Source organism: Cynocephalus volans, chromosome 5 (assembly GCF_027409185.1).
Source record: "Cynocephalus volans isolate mCynVol1 chromosome 5, mCynVol1.pri, whole genome shotgun sequence".
NCBI classification, from domain to species: Eukaryota; Metazoa; Chordata; class Mammalia; order Dermoptera; family Cynocephalidae; genus Cynocephalus; species Cynocephalus volans.
In genome coordinates, this window is record NC_084464.1 from 139,194,616 (window position 1) to 139,216,857 (window position 22,242).

A 22,242-nucleotide genomic window follows, 5' to 3' on the forward strand; every position below is an offset into this window, starting at 1 on the left:
TTATGTATAGAAATAAAAGGGCTAAGAATAGTAATACTATCTCAAAGAACAACAAAGCAGGAAGACTTATATTATCAGCTGTAAAGACTGTTATAAAATAGTGATTAAAACAATGTGGTATTGGTGCAAGGATAAACAGATAAATCAATTGAACAGAATAGAGTGTCTAGAAAAAGACCCACCACATACAGACTTTCAATTTATGACTGAAATAGTACTAAAAAGCAACAGAGGAAAATATTTTAATTAAATAGTGCTTGCTCAATTGCCTATCCATATGGAAAAAAATTAAATAAATTAAATGTGATCCTCTGTATTAGTCCATTTTTGTGTTGCTATAACAGAATACCTGAGACTGGGTAATTTATAAAGAACAGAGGTTTATTTGGCTTACAAATCTGGGACAGCTGCATCTGGCGCCAGCCTCAGGCTGCTTCTACTCATGGCGGAAAGCGGCAGGCAGCGGTAGGTACAAGCAGATCACATGGCGAGAAGCAAGAGAGAGAGCAAGAGAGAGGAGGTGCCAGGGTCTGTTAAACAACCAGCTCTCACAGGAACTAATACAGCAAGAACTCACTACCCCCACCACCCAGGGAGAGTGTTAATCCATTCATGAGGGATCCACCCTGTAATTCAAACAGCATCCAATACAGCCACGTTGGGGATCAGATTTCCACATGAGTTCTGGGAGGACAATACATCCAAACTCCATCATCCCCTATGTCACATTACCCTCAAAAATCAATTCTGGGTAGGTTATAGATCTAAATGTAAAAGGTAAAACAGTAGAGCTTCTGGAAGATAACATGGGAGAATATTTTCATAATTTGGGGGTTGACAAAGATTTTTTAAACAGGACACATGTATTTGTCAAAAATAGGTAAAAGATTGATAAATTGGACATTATTAAAATTAATAAGTCCTGTTTATCTAAATATATCAACAACAGAATAAAAAGTCAAGTCACAGAGTAGGCTTATAATTATATTAATTGATAAAGTAGTAGTTCCGGAAATATAAAGTACTACTACAAAATAACAAGAAAAAGACAGATGACCCAATAGGAAAAGAAGGGGAAAAATCATGAATGTGCATGTCACAAGAGGTTATCCACTAGGCCAATAACTATGCAAAAAGGTGCTCAACCTCATTGTAGTCATCAACAAAAGGAAAGTTAAAACTACAGTGAGATATTACTACACACCTCCAAATGGCCAGAATGAAAATGACTGATGACACTATGTGCTGTGGAGGACGTGGAGCAACCAGAACTCTCATACTGGTAGTTGAAATAATTGGTATGGTCTTTTTGGAGAACTGTTTGGTAGTATTTCCTATAGCTGAATAGACACATGCCATGTAACAAATTAATTCCTCTCCTAAGTTTTTGCTTAGGAAATGTCACAGCAACATTAAATGTAGTAGCCAATAACTGGAAACAGTTTCAATATCAATCAACATTGGAATGGATAAATAAATTGGGGTATATTCATACTATAGATTACTATATGACAATGAAAATGGATGAACTACTTCTGCAAGCCACAGCATGGATGAATCTCACATATACAGTATTAAGAAGGTAGACACAAAAGAATACTTTTTTAAAGTATAAAAATGAAATACCTACCCCCCAGCCCCCACACACATGCATGCACATGTACACACACTGGCAAAACAAATCCACGTTCAGGAAAGTGGTTCCCTTTGGAGAGGTGGAAGTGGGGAGCTTTTAGGATGCTTGGCTATGTTTAGGTGGTGGGTTACATGGAAGAATTCGCTTTGTAATAATTCATTTTTTAGCAAGAAAAAGTTTTTAAAGATATGTTGAAAAATTAAAGTGAAAAATGAGATTTTTAAATTATTTTTATACGTCAATTATTATAATTTTGAACTCTTTCTTTTCAGTGCACCACCACACTTTAGCCATTGGGACTTCTCATCTCTGTTACTTGCAGCTCTTTGCATGCAGATGACAGCAACCCAACTCACTCTCTTAAAAAGGGAAACTATCTGATTTGAAAAGACCAGCTAGATCCAGGGGCTCAAATATTGTCAGTATTATGTTTCTCCTCTCATCTTGCAACTCCACTCACCTCCTCTTGACTTTATTGTGCATGCAGGTTCCCTCATGGTAAGCAGAATTCCAGCAGAAAGAACCAATAGCTAGAGATCAGACTGGGCTCTTCTTGGTAAATATGGGCACAGTGGATTGGAGGAGCTTCAATGCCCAACCCCCCCCCCCCAGACAACCTATGAATAGAAACAGTGTGGTTGCTGTGAAGCAAATGCAACTTCATGACAAGTCAAATAGCCTCCTGCCCCTCTTGCAGCCAGATTGCAGTCTGTTAGCTCCTCTTGTATGGAAGTTCTGGAGCTGCTGCTGTCTCTGAACTTAATGTTGTATGGAGTATTATGCTGTTTTAGGCCAGCACTGGGTGAGAGGGCTAGTGCTCCGTGATTGATGGCCCCACTCAGACACGTGTTCTGAGCAAAGCACTTCTGCCAAGGAAGGGATGTGAGCAGGTGAAAGCCATGTGTCTACTCTTTGCTAAATAATTTTTATTTTTGGCACTTTAGAAAAAATATAATAAATATTGACAAACTGCCCTTCAAAAGAACTCCTACAAATGAACAAAAATTGAGAGATGACTCAGTACTGTACCAACAGTTTATGAGTGTACCCATTTGCCGTCATCCTTGCTAATATTGGATATTATCAATATTTAAAGTTTTGTCAGTCTAATGAGCAAAAGCGATAGTGTCTCATTGTTTTACTTGCCTGATGTGTTTTAGTCATTTGCATTTCTTCTTCTATGTACTGTCCATTCATATCCTGTGCCAGGGGCTTACAAATGGGGGTAGAGGCACACAGTGAAAGTGATCATTTCTGGCAGGGAGGACAACTTTACCACTGACGTTATTTAGGATTGCTGTGCATGATGATAATAAAAAGCAGACTGACTGGTGGTAGGTTTTATTACTATTTAAAAATTCTCTATGGAAAATGCACCTGCCACCCCATTACCTGCACCTGGGTGCGCAGCTCCCACTGCCTCTGCCCACTTTCTTCTGAGTTGTTTGTCTTTTTGTATTGTGTTGTACTGTATCTGTTTGTATTCTGGACATTACTGCTTTGTTGTATTTATTGTGACTGTCTTCTCCCATTCTGTTCTTGCCTGTTAATTTTATTTGTATTTACTTGTTTTTCTCCCTTTAACTTTTGAAGAGCATTAGTTAAGTTGTGTGGCAGGCAATTAATTTGTTATAAAAAGCTCTTGCTCTCTTTCCTTTGGGTATTGCTTTAAATTACTCCCGGACTGAATTGGAAGAATTCTGGATCAGTTTTCTATTAATGGGCAAGGGAGCAGCCAGATGGTCCAGCTATCACAGCACAGCTAGTCGATACAAGATATTTTTGGGAGATGAATTGTATTATAGCAAATAATCTCTTGGCTCAGGGAATGAGTCACAGGCATGACTGATTGGCTGGTAGGATCTGCAATCAACTCTGGTTTGCTATCTCTGATTCACTGATTAAAGCATAAATGGATTGGACACTATTTCTCTTTGGCTTTTAGTTCAGGGGAACATTCTTAATGTTCAGGGGCTTGGTTTCAGCTGGATAATAGCGTAGCAGAGATAAAGGGGACTGTAACTCTGCTTCTGAGGATGCCACCCTGTTTAGAGATAGTGGTGGTGTGAAGAGCTCCTCTCTCACTTACGAAGACCAAAATCCACTTAGCCTGTCTGCCACCACTTCCTGTTTCCTGCTCCAGCTGTGGCTGACCTCTGTGAGGAATGCCATGGAGAGTTTCTCAAGACTTTCTCATCGTCTAGCCTGGGCGTGGGAGTTGTGAGTCAGTGGTGGCCATCACCTTGGGCTGGTGGTAGATACAAATATTTCACGAATAGCTGCCACTACATTTGCAGCCCCACTCACCTGCCTGTTTGTTCAGAAGGCAGATTGTCAGCCAAAAAAACCAAAAAACAAAAAACAAAAAACAAAAAAATAAAAATGAGCCCTGTGACACTGTAAGCAAAAGAGAATCCTCAAAAGTCTCAACAAAAGTCTGCAACAAAATGTAATCCTATGAATAATCAGCTAGTCACATGACTAAAATCACACCTGCAGCATTTCAGCTTTTCAATTCCCAGCCCCAACACACACCCGCTGTAAACTTGTACACAACCATACACACTTACATAGGCTCACATCAATATATTACGCATAAATATACAGTCACATACAATTATAAACATGTACATGGAACTACATACATACAACACACAAAACTACATGCATATACTGGCACACAGTACACACAAATACTCTTACATGCCCTCACACGGAAGTACACACTCACACATATATATGTTCGCACACAAATAACCACACATGCTTTTCATAGAACCCTCATTTTCAACCAGAAATCCAAAATTTACCACTTGGACATCTGGGTAATTGTTTGTAACAAAAATGCTCCTAGAGGTCTCCTTCCTGTTTTTTAGTTTAGTTGAGTTTTAGCTAACATTGTAAAGTGAAAGGGACAGCTCAGAATCTCTTCCAACCCCTTCCCTTTGTATTAAGCCCCTGGTGCAGGTAGTGGAAAGAATCGCCTGGCCTGAGTCAGATGACAACGAGCTCTGACCGTGAGCAGTCATGGGATTGGGTGGTCCTAAAAACCTTCATTTAGCCTTGTAACCAGTATCATCCCAGGGGCTAGCACAGAACCTCACACATAGAAGGCCCTCTATGTATTTCGCATAGAATCTTTAATCCTTACTTTGTCTCATTTTTGAAACTAAAAAAAATTTGAGTAATTTCTGTCTTCTTTCCCTTGCCTAATTTTTAATAAGTGACCAAGGTGATGTGCAGGTCTTGGAATAAAATCATTCCTTCCAGGATGGCAGAAAACCCAGTATAACTTCATAATCTCTTGAGGATTTAATCAGAGTCACCAAAATCCTCAGATATTATCTAGTCCATGGTTTTCGTTTTATAGATGAGTTAACTGAGACCCAGAGATATTCATTAATTTCTCCAAAGTCACCCAGCTAGTTGACAGCAAAACAGGGACAAGGGATTCAATAGTCTGATTCCTGGACTAGTGCAATCCTTGATTTGACTTGGGTAATTTTATTCCAGGAATAACTCCTTAATAAGAATGTTAAGAAAATAAGTGACTTGAACATGGATTTCTTTTCCAAGACTATTACAATAGTCTGACTGTGAGGAGTTATAGTGGTTTGGGTAGACCATTTACTACATTCTAATAAATCTGGCCCGTAATATCACACTGGTAGTACTCCCATCTAATACATATTTAACCCAATGACTTTAGGTATGATGAAAAGTATCCCTGTTGTACTATTTCTATAAATTTGAACTCTGACTTGCAAGTTTTTTGGTGTATGGGATCTCTGAATACTCTATGACTTGTTACATCTGCATGGTAGATATATTAGTGCAATCTCAGGTTCACAATGGTTTTTAGCCTCTACTGACTTAACAGATACATTATAGTTAATGTTGTTGACCATCACCTCAGCCGAGCAACAAAACCGACAACTGTCTCATCAAGTTTAAAAGAGTTTAGATTTGGTTTAGAACATTGATCTTTATTTAGCCAATGCTGTGATTTTTGTGTTACCATAACTTTCTTGTAAGTTCATAAACAGGAGTTTGTTTTTTCTCTTGTTTTGTTATTCACTGCATTTGTGTTTCTCTAGAGTTGGTTTTTACATTTTTTTGAGTTGTGTTCAGTTTAAATGTCTCACGCTAGCCCATATCCAGTAGGCTTATGTGGAAACCTGCATATGTGTAGTGGAATGTTTAACTGCAATGCAGAGCATAATCTTCTCAGATAAGGTATATGTGTACTGTGTATTTGTATTTACATAATCATGTTTATTCTATAAATAATGTAATGTGCTCCCATGTTTATATGGCAAAGTGTATGAAATTTGAATACGCAGTGTAAACACTCAAATCTGGTAGCTATTAATAGCTATTACTCTCATTTGAACTACCGTGCCCTCCCTGAAAGGCAAACTAACACGACAAATTGAAAAAGACATTTAGAGCATTTAAAATAAACTATGATATAATGAATGCTGACTGCTTAAATGAGAGTGATGAAATTATGGGTAGTTTTCTCTCCTCTATTTCCTAAATGTTTTATAATGTAATTTTATTATTTTTATACAGAAAATAATGCATTTATTTTTTTTAAAGAAAGGCAGACAAGAAAAAAGACAATGAAGCAGCAATACCAAAACATATTTGTAAAAATTACCCAGGTTGGAGTTATTGTGTTAAAGTTTATTAATGTCATTATGGATCTCGCTCTTTATTGCCATTCTGTCAGCACCACACTCAGCCAGTGAGCAAACCGGCCATCCCTATATAGGATCCGAACCCGTGGCCTTGGTGTTATCAGCACCACACTACCGAGTGAGCCACGGGCCAGCCTCCTTTTATTGCCATTCTGCTTTCTCAAAAGAGTCCGCCAATTAATGTGCCTCTTCCTTTCATTTTTCTTAATAATCTTAAGGCTTTACCTTTTAGTTATTCCTTTTATATAATAGCCATCAAATTGAAAGTCTTTTTTTCCCCTCTTCCTTTCCCTCTCTTAACATAATATCTTCTTACTTGGCTTTTATGGTGTTTTCTGTGTTATTTGTCATAAAATGTCATAGACTGGCTGTCATTTCTGAAGTAATAAGTTTTACACGTAGGTAAGTTTTAGGTATGACATAAGGTAATCAAAAACTTCAAAGTTAAAGTGGGATAGATGTTGGCATTAGTAGAAATCTTGAGCTCTAAATTCCAGCAAAAAGAAGGACTTGCACTTGGATTTAGCCAAGCTTGATGTGCTATTGAAGTGATTTATTCCTTTTGTTATCACTTGGTAAAGTGAAACAGCTTCTGAGAATAAATTTTGTGCCACTAATTAATGAATTTCTAGTTCTATTTTGCTAGTTAAATGTCTCTATTAACTATCATTATTCACATGGGAAACCATTTTGTTTTTACAGTTTATCCTTGTCAGGAAAGATAATGCTAAGTATCCTTTGAAAATACTAGTGTAAAGACTCACTTACAGAAATAGAATTAAACCTAGGTCCAATTTTATACATGTGTATTTATGTGCATGTGTGTATGTGTGTGCATTCATATGTACATATAACAGCAACTAGCATTTGTAGAACTTCTATCAGGAGATGCATATGTACCACCAAAGAGACTTAACTTCAGGTACTGAGGATACAACTCAATAGAGTCAAGAAAATCTTCATTACTGTCGCATGAAAACTTCTGTTCTAATGGACTGCCCTCATGGGTGATCTAATGATAACTTTAATTTTGAGGTTCTAAAGTGCAGAAATGAAAATTATTTAAATCTTGTGAAAATTTATCCCTTACATACTACTTGCCATCCTTGCCTATTTGTGATGGGAACAGACTTTAGAGGCCAGAATCATCATTTTTATTTTATAACTTTCTTTAGCAAATTCTTTACATTTTTAAGTTATTTTATTTTTCCTAAATACTGGATTTAACTACTGGTTAGAGAAAAAAAGGCTGAGGAAATTTTCCTGAAACAATCTCTCCCTTCTGTTCCTTGTTAGTCTTATTGAAAATTAGTCTTGGTTTTGCAATGAACAAATATTATTTATAATCTCAAAAAAAAGGGGTGGGCTATTTAAAACATGTGTATCCATACCAGGCAAAAAGGAGTAAAAATAGCCTTAAGGGCAGGGTTTAACCTATTTTTCCCATGTTAGCTAAGCAATCCTCCCCTCAAAGCACACTAGGAAATGCCATGTTTGAGAAGCCTCTCCCAGATCAATGTGGACTGAGAAAAGAGAATAATCAAAAAGCAGAACTGGGCCTCTTCCAGTCTTGTTAGCAGAAACTCTTGGACCAATCAGAAGAACTGGAGAGAGGTAAAAAGAGCTCCTTCCTTCTGCATGCTCCCCCTTATTCCTCAGAGTATTTCTGAGAAGATTCATGGCAGAGAAAGCTGTGGAAACATGCTCTCATGGCAGAGAAAGCTGTGGAAACATGCTCTCATGGGAGACTGGTCCTCAAGAGAAATATACTGGCCATGTGAGAATTATTCGCCAGCAGCTGGATGGCCAGGCAGAGGAGTCTGGGTTTTGTTCTCTCATTAATTCCGGGCATTGTTTCTAGCTCTTGCCTCTTGTAGGCCTTGGTGGCTTTTGACTGTAGCCTCATTGTTATTTTCTCTCTCCCCTCTTTCTCTCTCCCTCTCTCTCAAAACACACACGCACCCTGATATTTTCAAAGTGTTGATTCTATGTGCATTCTACTCAGAGGCCAGAAATTCAATCAACAATAGAATAAAACCATAATTTTTGTTCGGTATTGTTGAAATATAGAAGTAACAACAACAACAAAAAGAGATAAAACCACTAGTAGAGAATTTGGGAAGAGAAGTGCCTTTTTAATAGATATATAAATCATAGTTATTTAATTTAGAAAACCCTAATGACTCTAGCATTTCTAGAAAGTAGACTTGGCATCTCTAAAAGGAGTTATATAAGCGTGGTAAAGAACAGAAATTGCTTTTGCTTTCAAGTCTTATGAGTTATTGTTGTAATTAGAAAGGCCAAATTCTAACACAAAGGACTATAATCAAACATTCTTTCAATATTAAAATAATTCTCCCAAAACCTATATTAAACTTTACAAATTTCAGGCAAGTTATTATTTCTGAAACTCTGACCAAGATATACAAGATAGTGAGTAATGTGTTGCTATGACAGCCTTTTGGATGAAAATAGTGAACTTTGGGTGTTAGAATATTGGATTTACTGGATTTTGGCTCATCTCCTGCCCATTTCTCTTGTTAAACATTCAGACTGATATTTTACTATGATTATCTAATCTTCCTCCATTCTTGGAAGTTCAGCCTGTGTGAATAGTGGGAAAGGAGACTCTCCTAGACTGATATGGTGAACGTTTGGCTCTGAATTAAATGATTGTTTAAATCACTAAGACTTTCAGTAATGTTGAATTTGGCTGGATATCCTATGGCTATAATATTTTAAGCCGTTAAAAAGACACGGTTCTCAAATAGTGACATTTTTTTTCTCTGATTTTTTTCTTTGACTAGCATTTTTGTTATTACCCTCACTGTCTACTTCAAACAATTTGTATGCAGTTTACAATTCCTGAAGCATATGGTTGCTGCCTATAAGCGCTTTGTGTGCCTTGGCAAACAGCCACAGGCAACATTGAAGAATGAAGGATGAGAAGTAGAGAATATGGCTTTTACCATTTTTCTACTTGAGTTCAATGTTTTTTGTGGGGTTGGGTTAGACATTTTTTCTTTCCTTTCTTTTCCCCGCTTCCTTCTCTTTCATTCTCCGCCTTCCCTCTCTTCCTTGCTATTGTGTTGTTGCAGTCTTCTTTACCCTAGGGAGAGTAATTTACACTGTTAGTATTACTGGAGGTTTTTGTCAAGCAATGATAGTATAATACTCATGTAGACAATCCCAGGTGTTTGTAGCTTTTGCCTTTTCCTGAATCTTCACCTATTTTTCAAATCATTTCAAGTAGGGACTCATTTGTTCTTTGCTTTGTACTTCTGGCCTGTAGAGAAATTCCCAAAGCAAAAAATGTGTTGGTTTATAAGCCTCATTACTCATATTGAGACCCTGTGTGGATTTCTGTTTTGGAATAATAATAGTATTATTTAGCATTAATTGAGAAAATGGCTGGGTATAATTTCCAGCTGCAAAGGAAGGAGTTTGGAAGAAGGAGCAGATGCTCTGAGAATATAGACTGGATCAGTGACAGCAGGAGGTGAATATTCTGTCTTGAGACATCAGTAGCACATGAGACAGGGGACCGAGGCATAGCCTCTTCTCAGTCTGATGTCCCTCAACCCCTCAATCCCTAGACCATTTCTCACTTTCATCCCTTTGCAGGCAGCCAGGAGTGGGCTGCCTCACCACGTGAGGGGGCTGCAAGGCAATGGGCTGAGGACTGTGAGAGAAGCAGCTAGAAGAGGTGAGCTGTCTACAACTGCAATTGTTTCCCTTTTCTGTTTAGGGCCTCCTGTGGCCATCTTAGTGTCCATACTCTCTGCACAGATTTGCAGTCTAACCCAACTGCTATTCTGTCATGTGATCAATTGGTTGAATTTATTGATCTACCACTGGGTTACTTATTTTTGCCCAACATAATTATGGCCTAAATATTTGTGTTCTGAACCTGCTTCTGATTCATAGAGCATTAGCCTACTGTAGTCCTAAGTACAAGTAAGAGAGAAGTTTTTGGTTAGCATGTAAATATTTTGCATAGAGAGAACCAATAAAGGGGTGAAAAAATGCATGTGTAATGTATACATTTATACAAATGTACATGTATAAATATATACATATGTATATGTATAAATATATACATAATATACACATAATGTATATGTATATACACACATATACGTATACAGACACGTATATATTCACACACCTATAGAGATGTATATATACACATATGTATATATTATGTATATGTACTGTTTAAAGGGAATCCGGAATCCATTAATTACTATGGAACTTATTAAATTATATGTGGAAATAAACAGAACATCACATTTCAGTATTCATATATCATGGTGGAAGTCTTAAAACACCAAATCTTACTGTTGATTAAGAAACTGAATTAAGTACCATCTTAATGGAAAAGTAATATAAATTTGTTACTGGTCTGTTTTGTTGCCGTTTGGGAAAATTATACTATCAACCAGTGGTTAAGTAGAAAGCTTCACATCAGTTATAAATTGAGAACACACAGCAAAGCCTGAATGTGCCTTGATCCTAATTCTCTTCCGTTTGACATCCCTAGCCCTTAATGCCTCTTTCAGAAGAGAATCTCTTGTGAGGAAGATGCAAAGTCAGGACGGCATGATGAGGTTTAGTCGACTCCTTCCAGATTGGTGTTGGCCACTTTGAGCTGCTGGGGCCCAGCTGAGGCCCCTGCTACGGCCCCTGTTGGCAGCTCCTCTGCTGCTGCTGGTGGGGGCTGCCTCTTGGGCTCACATCCAGGCACCCTAACTGGAACTTGCTCACTTGCTGGGGATGGTGGAGCGGGGCCATTTGCCTCCATCCCCGCTAGGGAGGCCTCGGCCCAGGACTGTGGGGCCTGATCAGAAGCTTCTGCCTCTGGCTTCTGGGGCTGCTGACCAGCGTGTGCTCCAGCGAGGAGACCCTGGGCTTCTGCTCCCCCGGCAGGGGGATTAGTGGCTTTGGAGGGCAGTTCTGCATCATTGCCTCCTTTGGCCTCTGCCTGAGGAGTTGGGGGAGGCAGAGGACTCTCTGAATCCCCTGAAGGAATCAGAGGGGGTTGCTCCGGCTCCTTGAGGGCGCAGTCACTGCTCCCATGAGAACTGCCCACTTCTGGTCGGATTTCTTTGGACTGGTTGAGGGTTGGTTCTGGATGATGCATTACCATGAAGGCTGTGGTCAGATTTTTCACAGCGTTTTGAACACTGTTGACCTCCTCTGCATCCATCTCTTTATCCATACAGACATTTGACTCTGGCTCTTCATCCGAGGTGTGCTCACTTGGGTCATCCTTTTCCGGCTTTTTCGCTTCTCTGATTTTTTTGTAGAGTTCGTTTCTTTCTTCTTGTAAAGCACGACAGAGGTTCTCTAGCCTCCCAATTTTCAACACGAAGCACTCATATTCTTTTGCTCTCAGTGCTTTCTGTGATTTGAAAACATATACACATATAAAATGACATGAACAGCAAAATTGCCAGGATGCTCTCTGGAGATAAGCAAGACCTTTTGTCTTGGAATTTGTCTACTCAGCTCTGGGGCCTGGCCACAGAGTGGTGGCTGAACAGCCACTTGGTAAGGGACATCCCTTTTTTTTTTTTTCATAAAATTTAAATCACCATCACCTGTTCTTAGGGAAAGAAAAATGGCAAGGCTTCCTTCTGCGTTAGTCCAAAGCCTCTCAAATCTTAAGGTAGATGAATTTTCTGCTTCTAAGACTTAGAAGGTGGAAGCAAAAGCTTGGGGCAAAACGAGTCAGATGGCTGGAACTTGGCCCTCAGCATGCCTTATCCATTCTATGGATAAACTGCTGTATGCTAATCCCAGCAACCATTTGATTTATGTTGATGAGTAATAAGCATATCTCTTTGGAATTGGTTGCAATTTGAGATGAATTGTTAGAACGGTAATTATAACCATAGGTACTTACTACACACTAATTCATGATGCTGGCTGCTCAAACTGTTCATTTCTTCTTTTGTTTAGAATGTAGGTATGTTTGTGCATAATAATGTTCCCCGTCATCTCACTCCTTCACCCTTATCTTTGAGCTACTCTTTACTTTTAAGACCTTTTTTTCACCACTTGTATTTGTAGAGAGACCTCTACCTGTAAGCCCTGACTCTCTGATCAGGGGCCATGTATCTTTGCCTTTAGAGCCTCAAAACCTACTCAGAACCTGACATAATATCAACATTTAATGCCCGTTGGAGGAATTAAAAGAATGTATCCCCCCATCTGTCTGCAAAATAGCACATACCCTAAGTGCTTGGGCTGATGTCTTCTCCCAGTATATTCGAATCAATTAATTTTTCTGTACCTGTTATGTACTAGGCATGGGGGAAATTCAAAGAAAGTAAGGCATCATTCTGCCTTTAAGGAATTCATAGTCCAGTAGGCTGGTGCTGCTCTTGGGACAGCTATTGAATCAACAAATAAGCACGTGAGTTGGTGTCACAAAGCTCTTTATGAGTCCTGGACCTGACTCTAAATGACCTTTGCTCTTATTATGTTTCTTACAATTTAATATGTCACATTCCCCCCAAACTCAGCTCTTTTTCAAACATAATCATATGTACTATTATTAGGTTATAAAATATTTTCTAAGTATGAATATTTTGACTAGACACAGGGGATAAAAGCTAAGGGAAAAACTCCCTCACCTCTTCGATCATGTCCAACAGAGCTTTGTTACAGTTCTCAAACCGGGCTTTCCACATGGCTGTGTCCTTTTCCAGCTTCTTCATTTTCTTGGTTGTCTACAGAAATTAGAGTGTTTTAGTGTTAATCCTGAAGAGTTAATATTTCAAGGAAGCTATTAGGTCCCTGTGTGATATCAAGGGAAGTCCTTTTGTTACCAGCTGCGGAAGCAAACAAATGTTCAATGTCAAGAATGAAGATTGCAGGAGGGTCATGATTTATTTCTGCACCATCTAGGTCAATGGTGAGCAAACTTATTTGCACCTGAGCCAATTCAGAAAAAAAGAAACTACTTAGGGGCACACTGTTTCATTGTTGCTTTTTCTTTCATTTAAAATAAGAATATCTATATTGAGTCTCATGAATAAGCTTGTGATTTACGTTATTTACTTTATTGAATAGAACACTATCACAGTGAGAAAGCTGGTATAGCTTTTTTGCCATTAAAATGTTGATAATAACTGGGCACATGTGAGAAGTAGCCACACGAAAGTAGCTTTCTATTTTCTCAAAGTAGAAAATGGCTCACAAAATGCAATTACACGTATTATTCATTTCATCCTGGAAACAGTCCCACGAAGAAGGTTCTATTTTCAACCCCACTTTATAAATGGAGAAACTGAGGCTCAGAGAGGTGGAATAATATTTAGGCAAGTTAACAGAAGAGTGGCACTGAAGTTATTTGATTCCATTTAATGCAACATGTGCAGAGTGTTTGCTGGTTGTCAGGCCCTGGGCTGGGTGTGGCTGGGTGTGAAGAGAATAAAAAGTAGCTTGTCTTTTTCACACCTGAAGCTACTCATGTTCTTGGTCATAGGGTCTCCTCTCTGCTTGGATGAAGTGAAGGACAAGGCATGTAACCATGTTCCTGGATGAACCATAGCTGGGCCCTCACTGCTTGGTGTCACACTGCCTGAGGCTGGGTACCCATAGAGTCCAGAGGCTGGGCCCAGACTGTCAGCCCCCATATATAGAGAAGCTGGTTTTCTTATTTTGATCATATATTAATCAAGTTACTAGTTTATAAATTTTTAAAGTCATCAACCCCTTTAAGAATTTGATGAAATCTATGGGACCACACTTCAGAGAAATGCAAAGATGCACATCTTTTTTTGTGTGTGCTAATTTCTAGGGAATTTTCAGGTCAACAACTAAAGTCCATAAATGGACGCCAGATTGAGAACCCTTGATTTCATATTTATTCTAATCTTAAAACTATGTAATTTTGAAATTAAAACATTTTTTTCCTGTTCTAATATCTATTCCAATGTTAAACCTCTAGAATTAAAAAAAAAATTTTTTTTAAATGAATAGATCCATCCTGGAGAAGGAAAACTGTAAACTGACAAGTGTTGATCTAAGTTTGCTTTCTTAATTGTGAAATTTATGATATTTTATGAAAATATTTTTAAAAGGATGCTTTCTACACTTAAAAATAGTCAATGCCAATGCCTGTTTAGAAACACAGTTCTGTGCTGATTTTGTATTGAGGAAACACTGAACTGAACATGATTTAAACATTACATCAAATAATAATATTAGTACCTTATTCGTAAAAGACTTAAAAAGTTTAAAACCCTTTTAAAATACATTAATTTATTTGAACTTCACAATCTTATAATGTAGGCAAGGGTAGTAATATCTCAATGTGTCGATAAAAAAAGTAAAACTCAGGGAAGTTAAGTGAATTGTCTAACACTACTTGGTGAGTAACAGCACACTAAGTTCAGGCTTCCATATTCTCATTCAGGCTAAGTCAGTTATATCATATTACATACCTTCCCTTTAAAGAAGGATCCTATAAAATGGTATTTTCTGCTCTAACATTCTACTTTTGCATATTTGTATAAAATTTTTTTGTTATCTTTAAGAGATTAGATTTTTTTTTTTTACTTTAGTATGTACAACATAATGTTACTTTGCTAGCTCTTTTTTTTTTTTTTTTTTTTTTTTTTTTTTTAAAGATATCCATGGAGTAGAAAGAGAAATATTCTTCTTCAGAGTGAAAATGTATCCTAGGGTTTTTGGATTCTTGCTAAGATTAATTCACTAGATACTTACCAATAAAAAAAAGCCTCATCATACCTATAAATATTTCATTACTTCGTGAAATACATTGACATATCTTAGTGAGAGAAAAAATGAACCGAAAGGAAAACTGTCTGTCAAAATAGAAAATGTGAATATTTCGAGGGTGACAGGCGATACTCACCTTATCCATTTCCTGTTTGAAAGTGGCAAACACCTCGTTGCTTTTTGTCAGTGTACTCTGGAATTCTTCAAACCTTCCTGAGTAGAGAGTAAGCTGTAAATAGGGGAAATAATGGATCCATTTTAGGGCTGCTTTCAGAATGCCTCGAGAACAAAACAGCATGTCATTGTTTGTTATTTGAGAAGAAGAATGATTTTAAGGAATTCTCAATACAGTGTTAGCAATATGTTCAGTTATTTTGTTTACTACAAGATCAACCTAGGCCAGTGAGCAGGATTGAGGTGTTTCTTTTGAAAAGAATGAAATAAATATGTCATCACCATTTCATTGTATCATAACTTTTACCGACACACATTTATTGAGAACTGAACATATGCATGGACGGTATGTACAGAAGTGTTTAACATGTGGATCCTGCTTTTGAGGGACTTGCACTCCCAATGAGAAGACAATCTCAAAGACAACTTGACTATAGGGAAGTGAATATAAAGTGCCAAGTCAGTCAAGTGTAGTGGGTGATCAGAGAACATGAGCGTGGAAAGGGATCATGCGAGCCACATGTATGTGGAGAGGTGAGCCTTGAACTTGTTCTTAAAGGGAGGGAGAATGTAGACAAATGAAAAGAAGCAATAAAGGAAATGTGGGCTGGACATGTGCAAGGGCCACTGCCATTATGCAGGTTGTGCACCACTTTAAGCAAGTGCCACTCTGTTTTAGACATCATTGTTTTCTATATTTATCAATACAATGTTCTAGTCAATAGGAATGCAGTGTCTGTTTTCACCATAATCAATGTCCTCCACCAATTTTCTATAGATGGAAGTAATGGGCCTTGAGGAAGGGATGCCTTTTTCTAATTTGCACAAAGACATCTCATGGGTTAGCGTTGCCAAGTGCGCGGCTTACCACGGGGATATAGAGAAGAGTCTTTGTATCTCTGCTGTGTTAATTCCAAGGCTTGCATTTGGGGTGGGAATGGGGCAGTACAGGGAAGGAAAGTGTGTAACAGTAATAAAATAATAAAATCTTGCCTTTGAAAATAATATTAGGAGAGCATGTTTTGAGTGAGTGGGGAATTAGTATGGAAGATTCAAATTAGTAAAGCCTCTATTTTCAAATGAGTCTTTGGTACTCTTCAGTGTCTAGAACAGTCCCAAGTCCTCAAATTAACACAAAAATGTTTTTTTGTGTGTGAAGAAGCAAACTTGCAGGATCCAGCAACACACGAGAACCCACAGCTGCACTTGGTAGACTGGGATGGCTGGATTATCGGAAGGCACCACTGACCAGCAAGTGATATCTGTGGGACCGTCCTTTCTAAAGTAGAGAAGAGCACCCAGACTGAAAGCCAGACTGGATTACCAGGTTAAGGGAGTGGGTGTGAGAGGGAGTGTGTGAATCAAACAACCCTCAGAGCCCAGGAAAGTGCTTATTCAGAATGGTTTATTCCCACATAATTCTGAATAGTAGAGGCTTTACTGCAGTAAACAACAGTAACAAAATGGTAACATAAATTCTTTCCATAGAATATAGTTTATCCCAAGAAAAGCCAAACAATAGCTGGACGTCATTTTGAAATAATTCATTAGCGCTGTGAGTATGACAGAACTAAAATTTATTTCTCGTGATTCCTTGGCATACAGAGTAAAAAAAGACTGAGTAAAGGGGCATCGAGAAATTTATGGCCAGGCACAAATTCCTTGATGCCCCTAAGCCAGGCAGGTGCCCTAGGGTTTTAAACACACACACACACACACACACACACACACACACACACACACACACACACACACACACACACACACACACACAAACAATATGCATGAGACAATTTTTACTCTTATCATATGCAAGGTACTCTGACATAGTCTATTCAACTGAGTTTCATTTTTTTCAAAATACTGGTGGGGGTCTGTGGAATTGATTTCAGGGCCCATGAATGGGTTAAGCCACTTCGTTTGAGACACTCTACTCTAAGGTGAGCTCTTGTGGGACCAGCTACCTACGTTGGGCATTATCCACTGGCCTAGGGTGGGAACAACTACTTCCTGGCCACCACCTTCTATCACAAAATCTGTTGATTTATATTCTTGGCTAAGCCCTTGTAGTTGCAGGCTGTAGACAGGCGGGGGCAGGAGAGAGCGCATGTAGGGCCATTCCACAGATGACCCTTGACTGCCTCAGCAGAACCACCACACCGGGCACTTCAGCGTCCACATTACCTGACTGGCCCAAAGCATTCTGGTTAGACTGTCTTCCCTCAACTGTGATCATGTCTTACTTCTCCTCGTGTACCTGTAGGACTTTTCCATCGTGTTTCAAAGTAAAGACTAAGAAAAAGCAGAATGTTCGTTTTGGTGTATTAATTGGGCAGATTTTATTTCTCTTTCCCATGTTTTCTTGTTGCTGGCTTATGGCCTGGAGAAGACAACACACACCTAAAGTTCCAGGAAATGTGTCTTGTTCATCACCACCTCTTCTGGGCTTTTTCTAGTGACTGTTTTTGTTTTCTGTCAACTTTTTAAAAATGTCTAAATTATGGTAAAATGCACATAATGTAAAATTTACCATCCTAACCATTTTAAAGTGTACAGTCCAGTATTGTTAAGTATGCTCACATTGTTGTACAACCAATCTCCAGAACTTTTTCATCTTACAAAACAAAATCTCGATACCCATTAAACAATGACTTCCCATTCCCTCTGTCTAGTGACCAGTCTTTAATATCCTGTTTTTCTTCCTATTTAACTTCATTGTCATAGATGGCAAAATCTGTGTTGATTATACATTTCTGAGAAAGCTTACTTGAACACTCTCTTCTTACATTAACTACAATTTTTACTTCCTGTTGACTTGATATAAGTTTGGTAATATTTTCACTGTCACTGTTAAATGCTGACATGGTGCATGTTTGGTTTCCAGTGTCATATCCCCATTCTCACTTTGGCATTTCAAGAAGCAAGGGAGAGACATCCAGAGGTCATGTGCAGTATTTCTCCTAGCAGAGGCAGAAATAGAAACAAACTATTCTGTGGTTAGAAATAACAATAATTGCCTCAATATTTCACTTTTAAATGGGCCAACATACAAACACATTCTTTTAACCGAGTACTGAATTTTAATTACAAACATTCGTAGAGTACAGGAAACAGAACTGTGTCCAGGAATTGTCTTAGCAGACCTGTGAGATGTGGTTTGGGAGCAAGTCCTGTTGCAAGAGTAGCCACAGAGGGCGCTGTCCTCTTGTTCTATACAGATATGGTGAGGAATTCTGATTTTAAAAACTACGATTACACTTTTTTTTAACAATTTACTCACTGATCTTTCCCCTTAGGCGATATTTTGTGTCAGAGTTGTCAGATACTGCTGACTTCCCACGTCTACTACTGTCTTCATCCTTATTGATCCAACAAACACTCTGTTTGTAGTGACAATTGCATCCCATTGATCACCTCTGACATTTACTCTATTGCCTCAGTTTGTATACTGAAAGCCAGACATCTCTTCCCTAAGTGAGAAATATGCCCCCAGCTGGCAAGCTGTTGTTTTATGACTGAAAAGTAACTTCAGTCTAGGAAAACAATGTAATCCGTCCTTGATATTTCTTTTGCTCAGATCTTAGAAATGGGGACGAAGGCCTTGGACTCCTGCCATTCTTACCCCTTTAAAGACTGTGTAAAACCAAAAGAAGTGTTTGAGTGCCATGCAAAATAACCCGTGATAGAATTTGTTTGTCAATATTTAAAAGTTTTTAAAATATAAAGTTGATACTTTTCATGAGGAACTTGTTTAGACATTGTTACACATAGGGGTTGGGGGCCTCTATTTTCTTCTTGGTGATTAAGTAATTATTAAAGTTTTGAAAGTGCCTTAGAGACCAAAGAGAAAGACAAAGGAGGATCCTCATAACTAGTGAGGCCCCTGCACTGTTGAATACTGTTGACAGTGCAGGAAGAGGCAGGGGTAACAGTGTGAGGCCACCCTTCCTCAGGTCTGGAAGTTCTTTAACTTTATGAACTAGACCTGAACAGGGTCTTAAGATCATCTTTTCCAGTGATTCTTCAACTGTTTTGCAACTCAAGACTTTCTTTGTCTCATATTTCCTTATATGGATCCTCACCTATGAAATAATATAAATACTAGCTCAAACATTAATTAGTAGCACTTTCATTAACATTGTGGTTATCACTAGATTAGGAGATCAATTAGGCAGGGATTTTTCTCTGTCTTATTGATTACTGTTTCTCCAACACCTAGAACCATGCCTAGACTTAGTTGGTACTCAATAAATATTGGTTGAATTAATTGTGCTTATTATGGGCAGGCGCTGAGCTAAGTGCTTTGCATACATAATTTGAAAACAAACTGCATATATTACTTATTCGTTAACTCGTTTTTCTTTTGAAAACTTAAACACATGAATAATTGCCATCCACAGTTGCTGACTAAAAGCTGGTATCATATCAGAAATAACTACATTTTAGATAGCAGCTGCTGCCTTACGTGCTATTGTTTTGGAAATACTGAAAAGTAATGGGTCTCCTGGAGATTGGAGGACTCCAGCTTGGGATCATTGATTCATTAAAGCATCTTCATTTTACAGACAAGGAAATTTAGGTCTAGAGAGGCTTAGGTGAGTTGCGCAGGGTCACACAGCTGCTCAGTGGAAAAGCTGTGTGACCCTGAGAAGCTGTGTGATCCCGGTGCCTGAACTCAGTCCAGGACTGAGGAATGAATGAGGAATGATGGCAAATTCACTACCCTTCCTAGATGCTTTTTCAAGTTTGAGGGGTTACAGGTGGAAATTGGATCACACCTTCATATTTTTATTTCACAGGTCATTAAAGGCCTAGATTCTGATGCCAGCTGAATGAATCACTCTCTAGCCCAGAGTTTAACAATGTGAATCTACTCTCAAGTTCGTTATGTTCATTTAGTGTAGAGGAGTAGAGATTGCAGGCACAGATGATGTGAACAATGCACAGCTTCAAGTACTGTCCGTTGTTCCCCTCAAGGCTCTGTGTTGTTAATGGGGCAGAGATGGAGTCAGAAGCCCTGGCTTGATTCTCTGGGCTCCTCCACCCCAGACAGTGAGGCCTCCACCCTTCCTTTCCCCTGCCTGCCTCCTGGCTGGAGAGCTGCCAGTGCCTTGTCCCCACCCCACACCATGATGTGATGGGTTCTGTGGCTGCCTCAGGGAAGACCTTGAGTTTGTAGTTCTGGGCGCCTTGGTTGTATTAATAGTCAGAAACACTATGTTTTCAACCTCTATGTAATTGGTATTTTAAAACTATTATCAGAGAATAGATCATACTGGGGAAAACAATTTATTGTCGCATTTTATACACACATTGCAGAAGTGTGCTTTAACAAGGCTAGATATGAAAATGTTATCTGTGCTTTTGTCTGCGCAGTGGAATAATTTGTGATTTAAATTTTCTTGTTTGCTTTTTTTTCTCTTATAATGAACAAGTATTCATGGAACTTGTTCATTCATATAATGAACAAGTATTTTTTTTCACAATGAACAAGTGGTCAGCACATAAACACTTACAAATCTTAAACTAATGCTGCCCAACTTGGAAGGCTTGTTATTTCCTCACTTCCTGTGAATTTGCTATATGTGATCTCACAGTCCCTTGAGCGCTTGGGCATTTCCCCTGGCAGTGGAGCTAGAGCCCTGTGTGCCCTGTGGCGTCCCCAAGGGCACAGGGAAGATGGATAGGTCAGGTTTTCCCCCAGAGTCAGATATGGCATAAAGATTCATTTTTGTTGTTTGAGTCTGAAACGGGAATTCCAGTAGTCTAATCAAAATTCACAAATGGCATCACGGAGCCAAATCACAGTGGTTCCTGACTTGCTTGCTACCCTTAGACACCCACCACTGACAAGGCCAACCTCTGACAGCACAGAAACCTGGGCGCCGACTACCCTCTCACTTTCTTTCTGTTATAAATAACGTCAAAAAGTGAGGACAAGGGCCGGCTTGTGGCTCACTCGGGAGAGTGTGGTGCTGATAACACCAAGGCCATGGGTTTGGATCCCTATATAGGGATGGCCAGTTAGCTCACTTGGGAGAGCGTGGTGCTGACAACACCAAGTCAAAGGTTGAGATTGCCTTACCAATCATCTTTTAAAAAAAAAAAGAGTGAGGACATTTTAAGAATGGCTAGTCATAGATGTGCATCTGAGCAGTTTACATTTTCTTCTTACCTTGATAGGGTGATGGGGAAGGAGAGAGAGAGGAAATGTGAACAGACAGATGGAAATCCAGACAGGAGCTTACTCTGACTGATCACATTGGTGCTGCCACTTATCTGTAAAATGAGGGGACGTTGTGGGCACAGAGCATTTCTTTTTTGTGGATGTAATATTGGGCTTTTGTTTTTGCTTGAAAATAATAAATATGAAGCTGTTCTTCATGTCTAAATCCTGTCCCCTGCCCCCTGCCATATAAAAGGCTTTCTGCAGACTACCATTGGCTCCCGGCCTCTTTACTTGGGAGGAGCAAGGGGAGCACCCCCCACGTCGTTGTCCCCACTTCACCTGAGCCTGCAGGACTGTCTCTTGTTCTTTCAGCACTTTCGCCTGAAGTTTCCACTCTGCTGCCTGGTTCAGCAACTGTGAGAAGACAAATGCACGGAAAAGTGGTCAAATTGTCTTTTAAATTACTGTTTGGCTGTGATTTGTGCATAAAAACTAATAACTTGCTCATTAACCCTCTTATGTAATTTTCTAGAACTTTCTAAAGAATCTAAGAAAACTAAGAAAATAATTGGTCTAAAATGTTGGTTTCTAAACTAAAAACAAGTGTGTTTATTAAAAAAAAGAAAGAAAAAGTCTCTAACTCAAGCATAAATCAAATGAAATTCAACCTCCTACCAAATTCTGGAATCTTCTCTAGCAATCCAGACCAACCATCAGCCTTTGCTTGAAATCTCTAGACCATGTCCACCTGGGGCATTGTTGTCAGCAACTGTTCTTTTATATTAAACCCAAAGTTATTCTTTGCT

General features: G+C 38.8%; 1 protein-coding gene and 1 long non-coding RNA gene across 2 annotated transcripts in view; both read right to left on the reverse strand.

Moving 5' to 3' along the window:
• The window catches only part of LOC134378719 (uncharacterized), a 28,309-nt gene extending 26,136 nt beyond the window's left edge, over window positions 1-2,173 (reverse strand). Inside the window, exon 1 of the long non-coding RNA XR_010023684.1 lies at window positions 2,097-2,173. This is a non-coding gene — a long non-coding RNA (uncharacterized LOC134378719). The remainder of the gene's footprint in view (window positions 1-2,096) is intronic.
• An 8,483-nt stretch (window positions 2,174-10,656) lies between these two features.
• TXLNB (taxilin beta) overlaps window positions 10,657-22,242 on the reverse strand; it is a 40,315-nt gene continuing 28,729 nt past the window's right edge. Inside the window, exons 7-10 of the mRNA XM_063096778.1 lie at window positions 21,776-21,850; window positions 15,230-15,322; window positions 12,981-13,076; window positions 10,657-11,743 (exon numbers count right to left, since the gene is read on the reverse strand). Of these exons, the coding sequence (XP_062952848.1) occupies window positions 10,952-11,743; window positions 12,981-13,076; window positions 15,230-15,322; window positions 21,776-21,850 (1,056 nt within the window). The 3' untranslated portion in view covers window positions 10,657-10,951. The remainder of the gene's footprint in view (window positions 11,744-12,980; window positions 13,077-15,229; window positions 15,323-21,775; window positions 21,851-22,242) is intronic.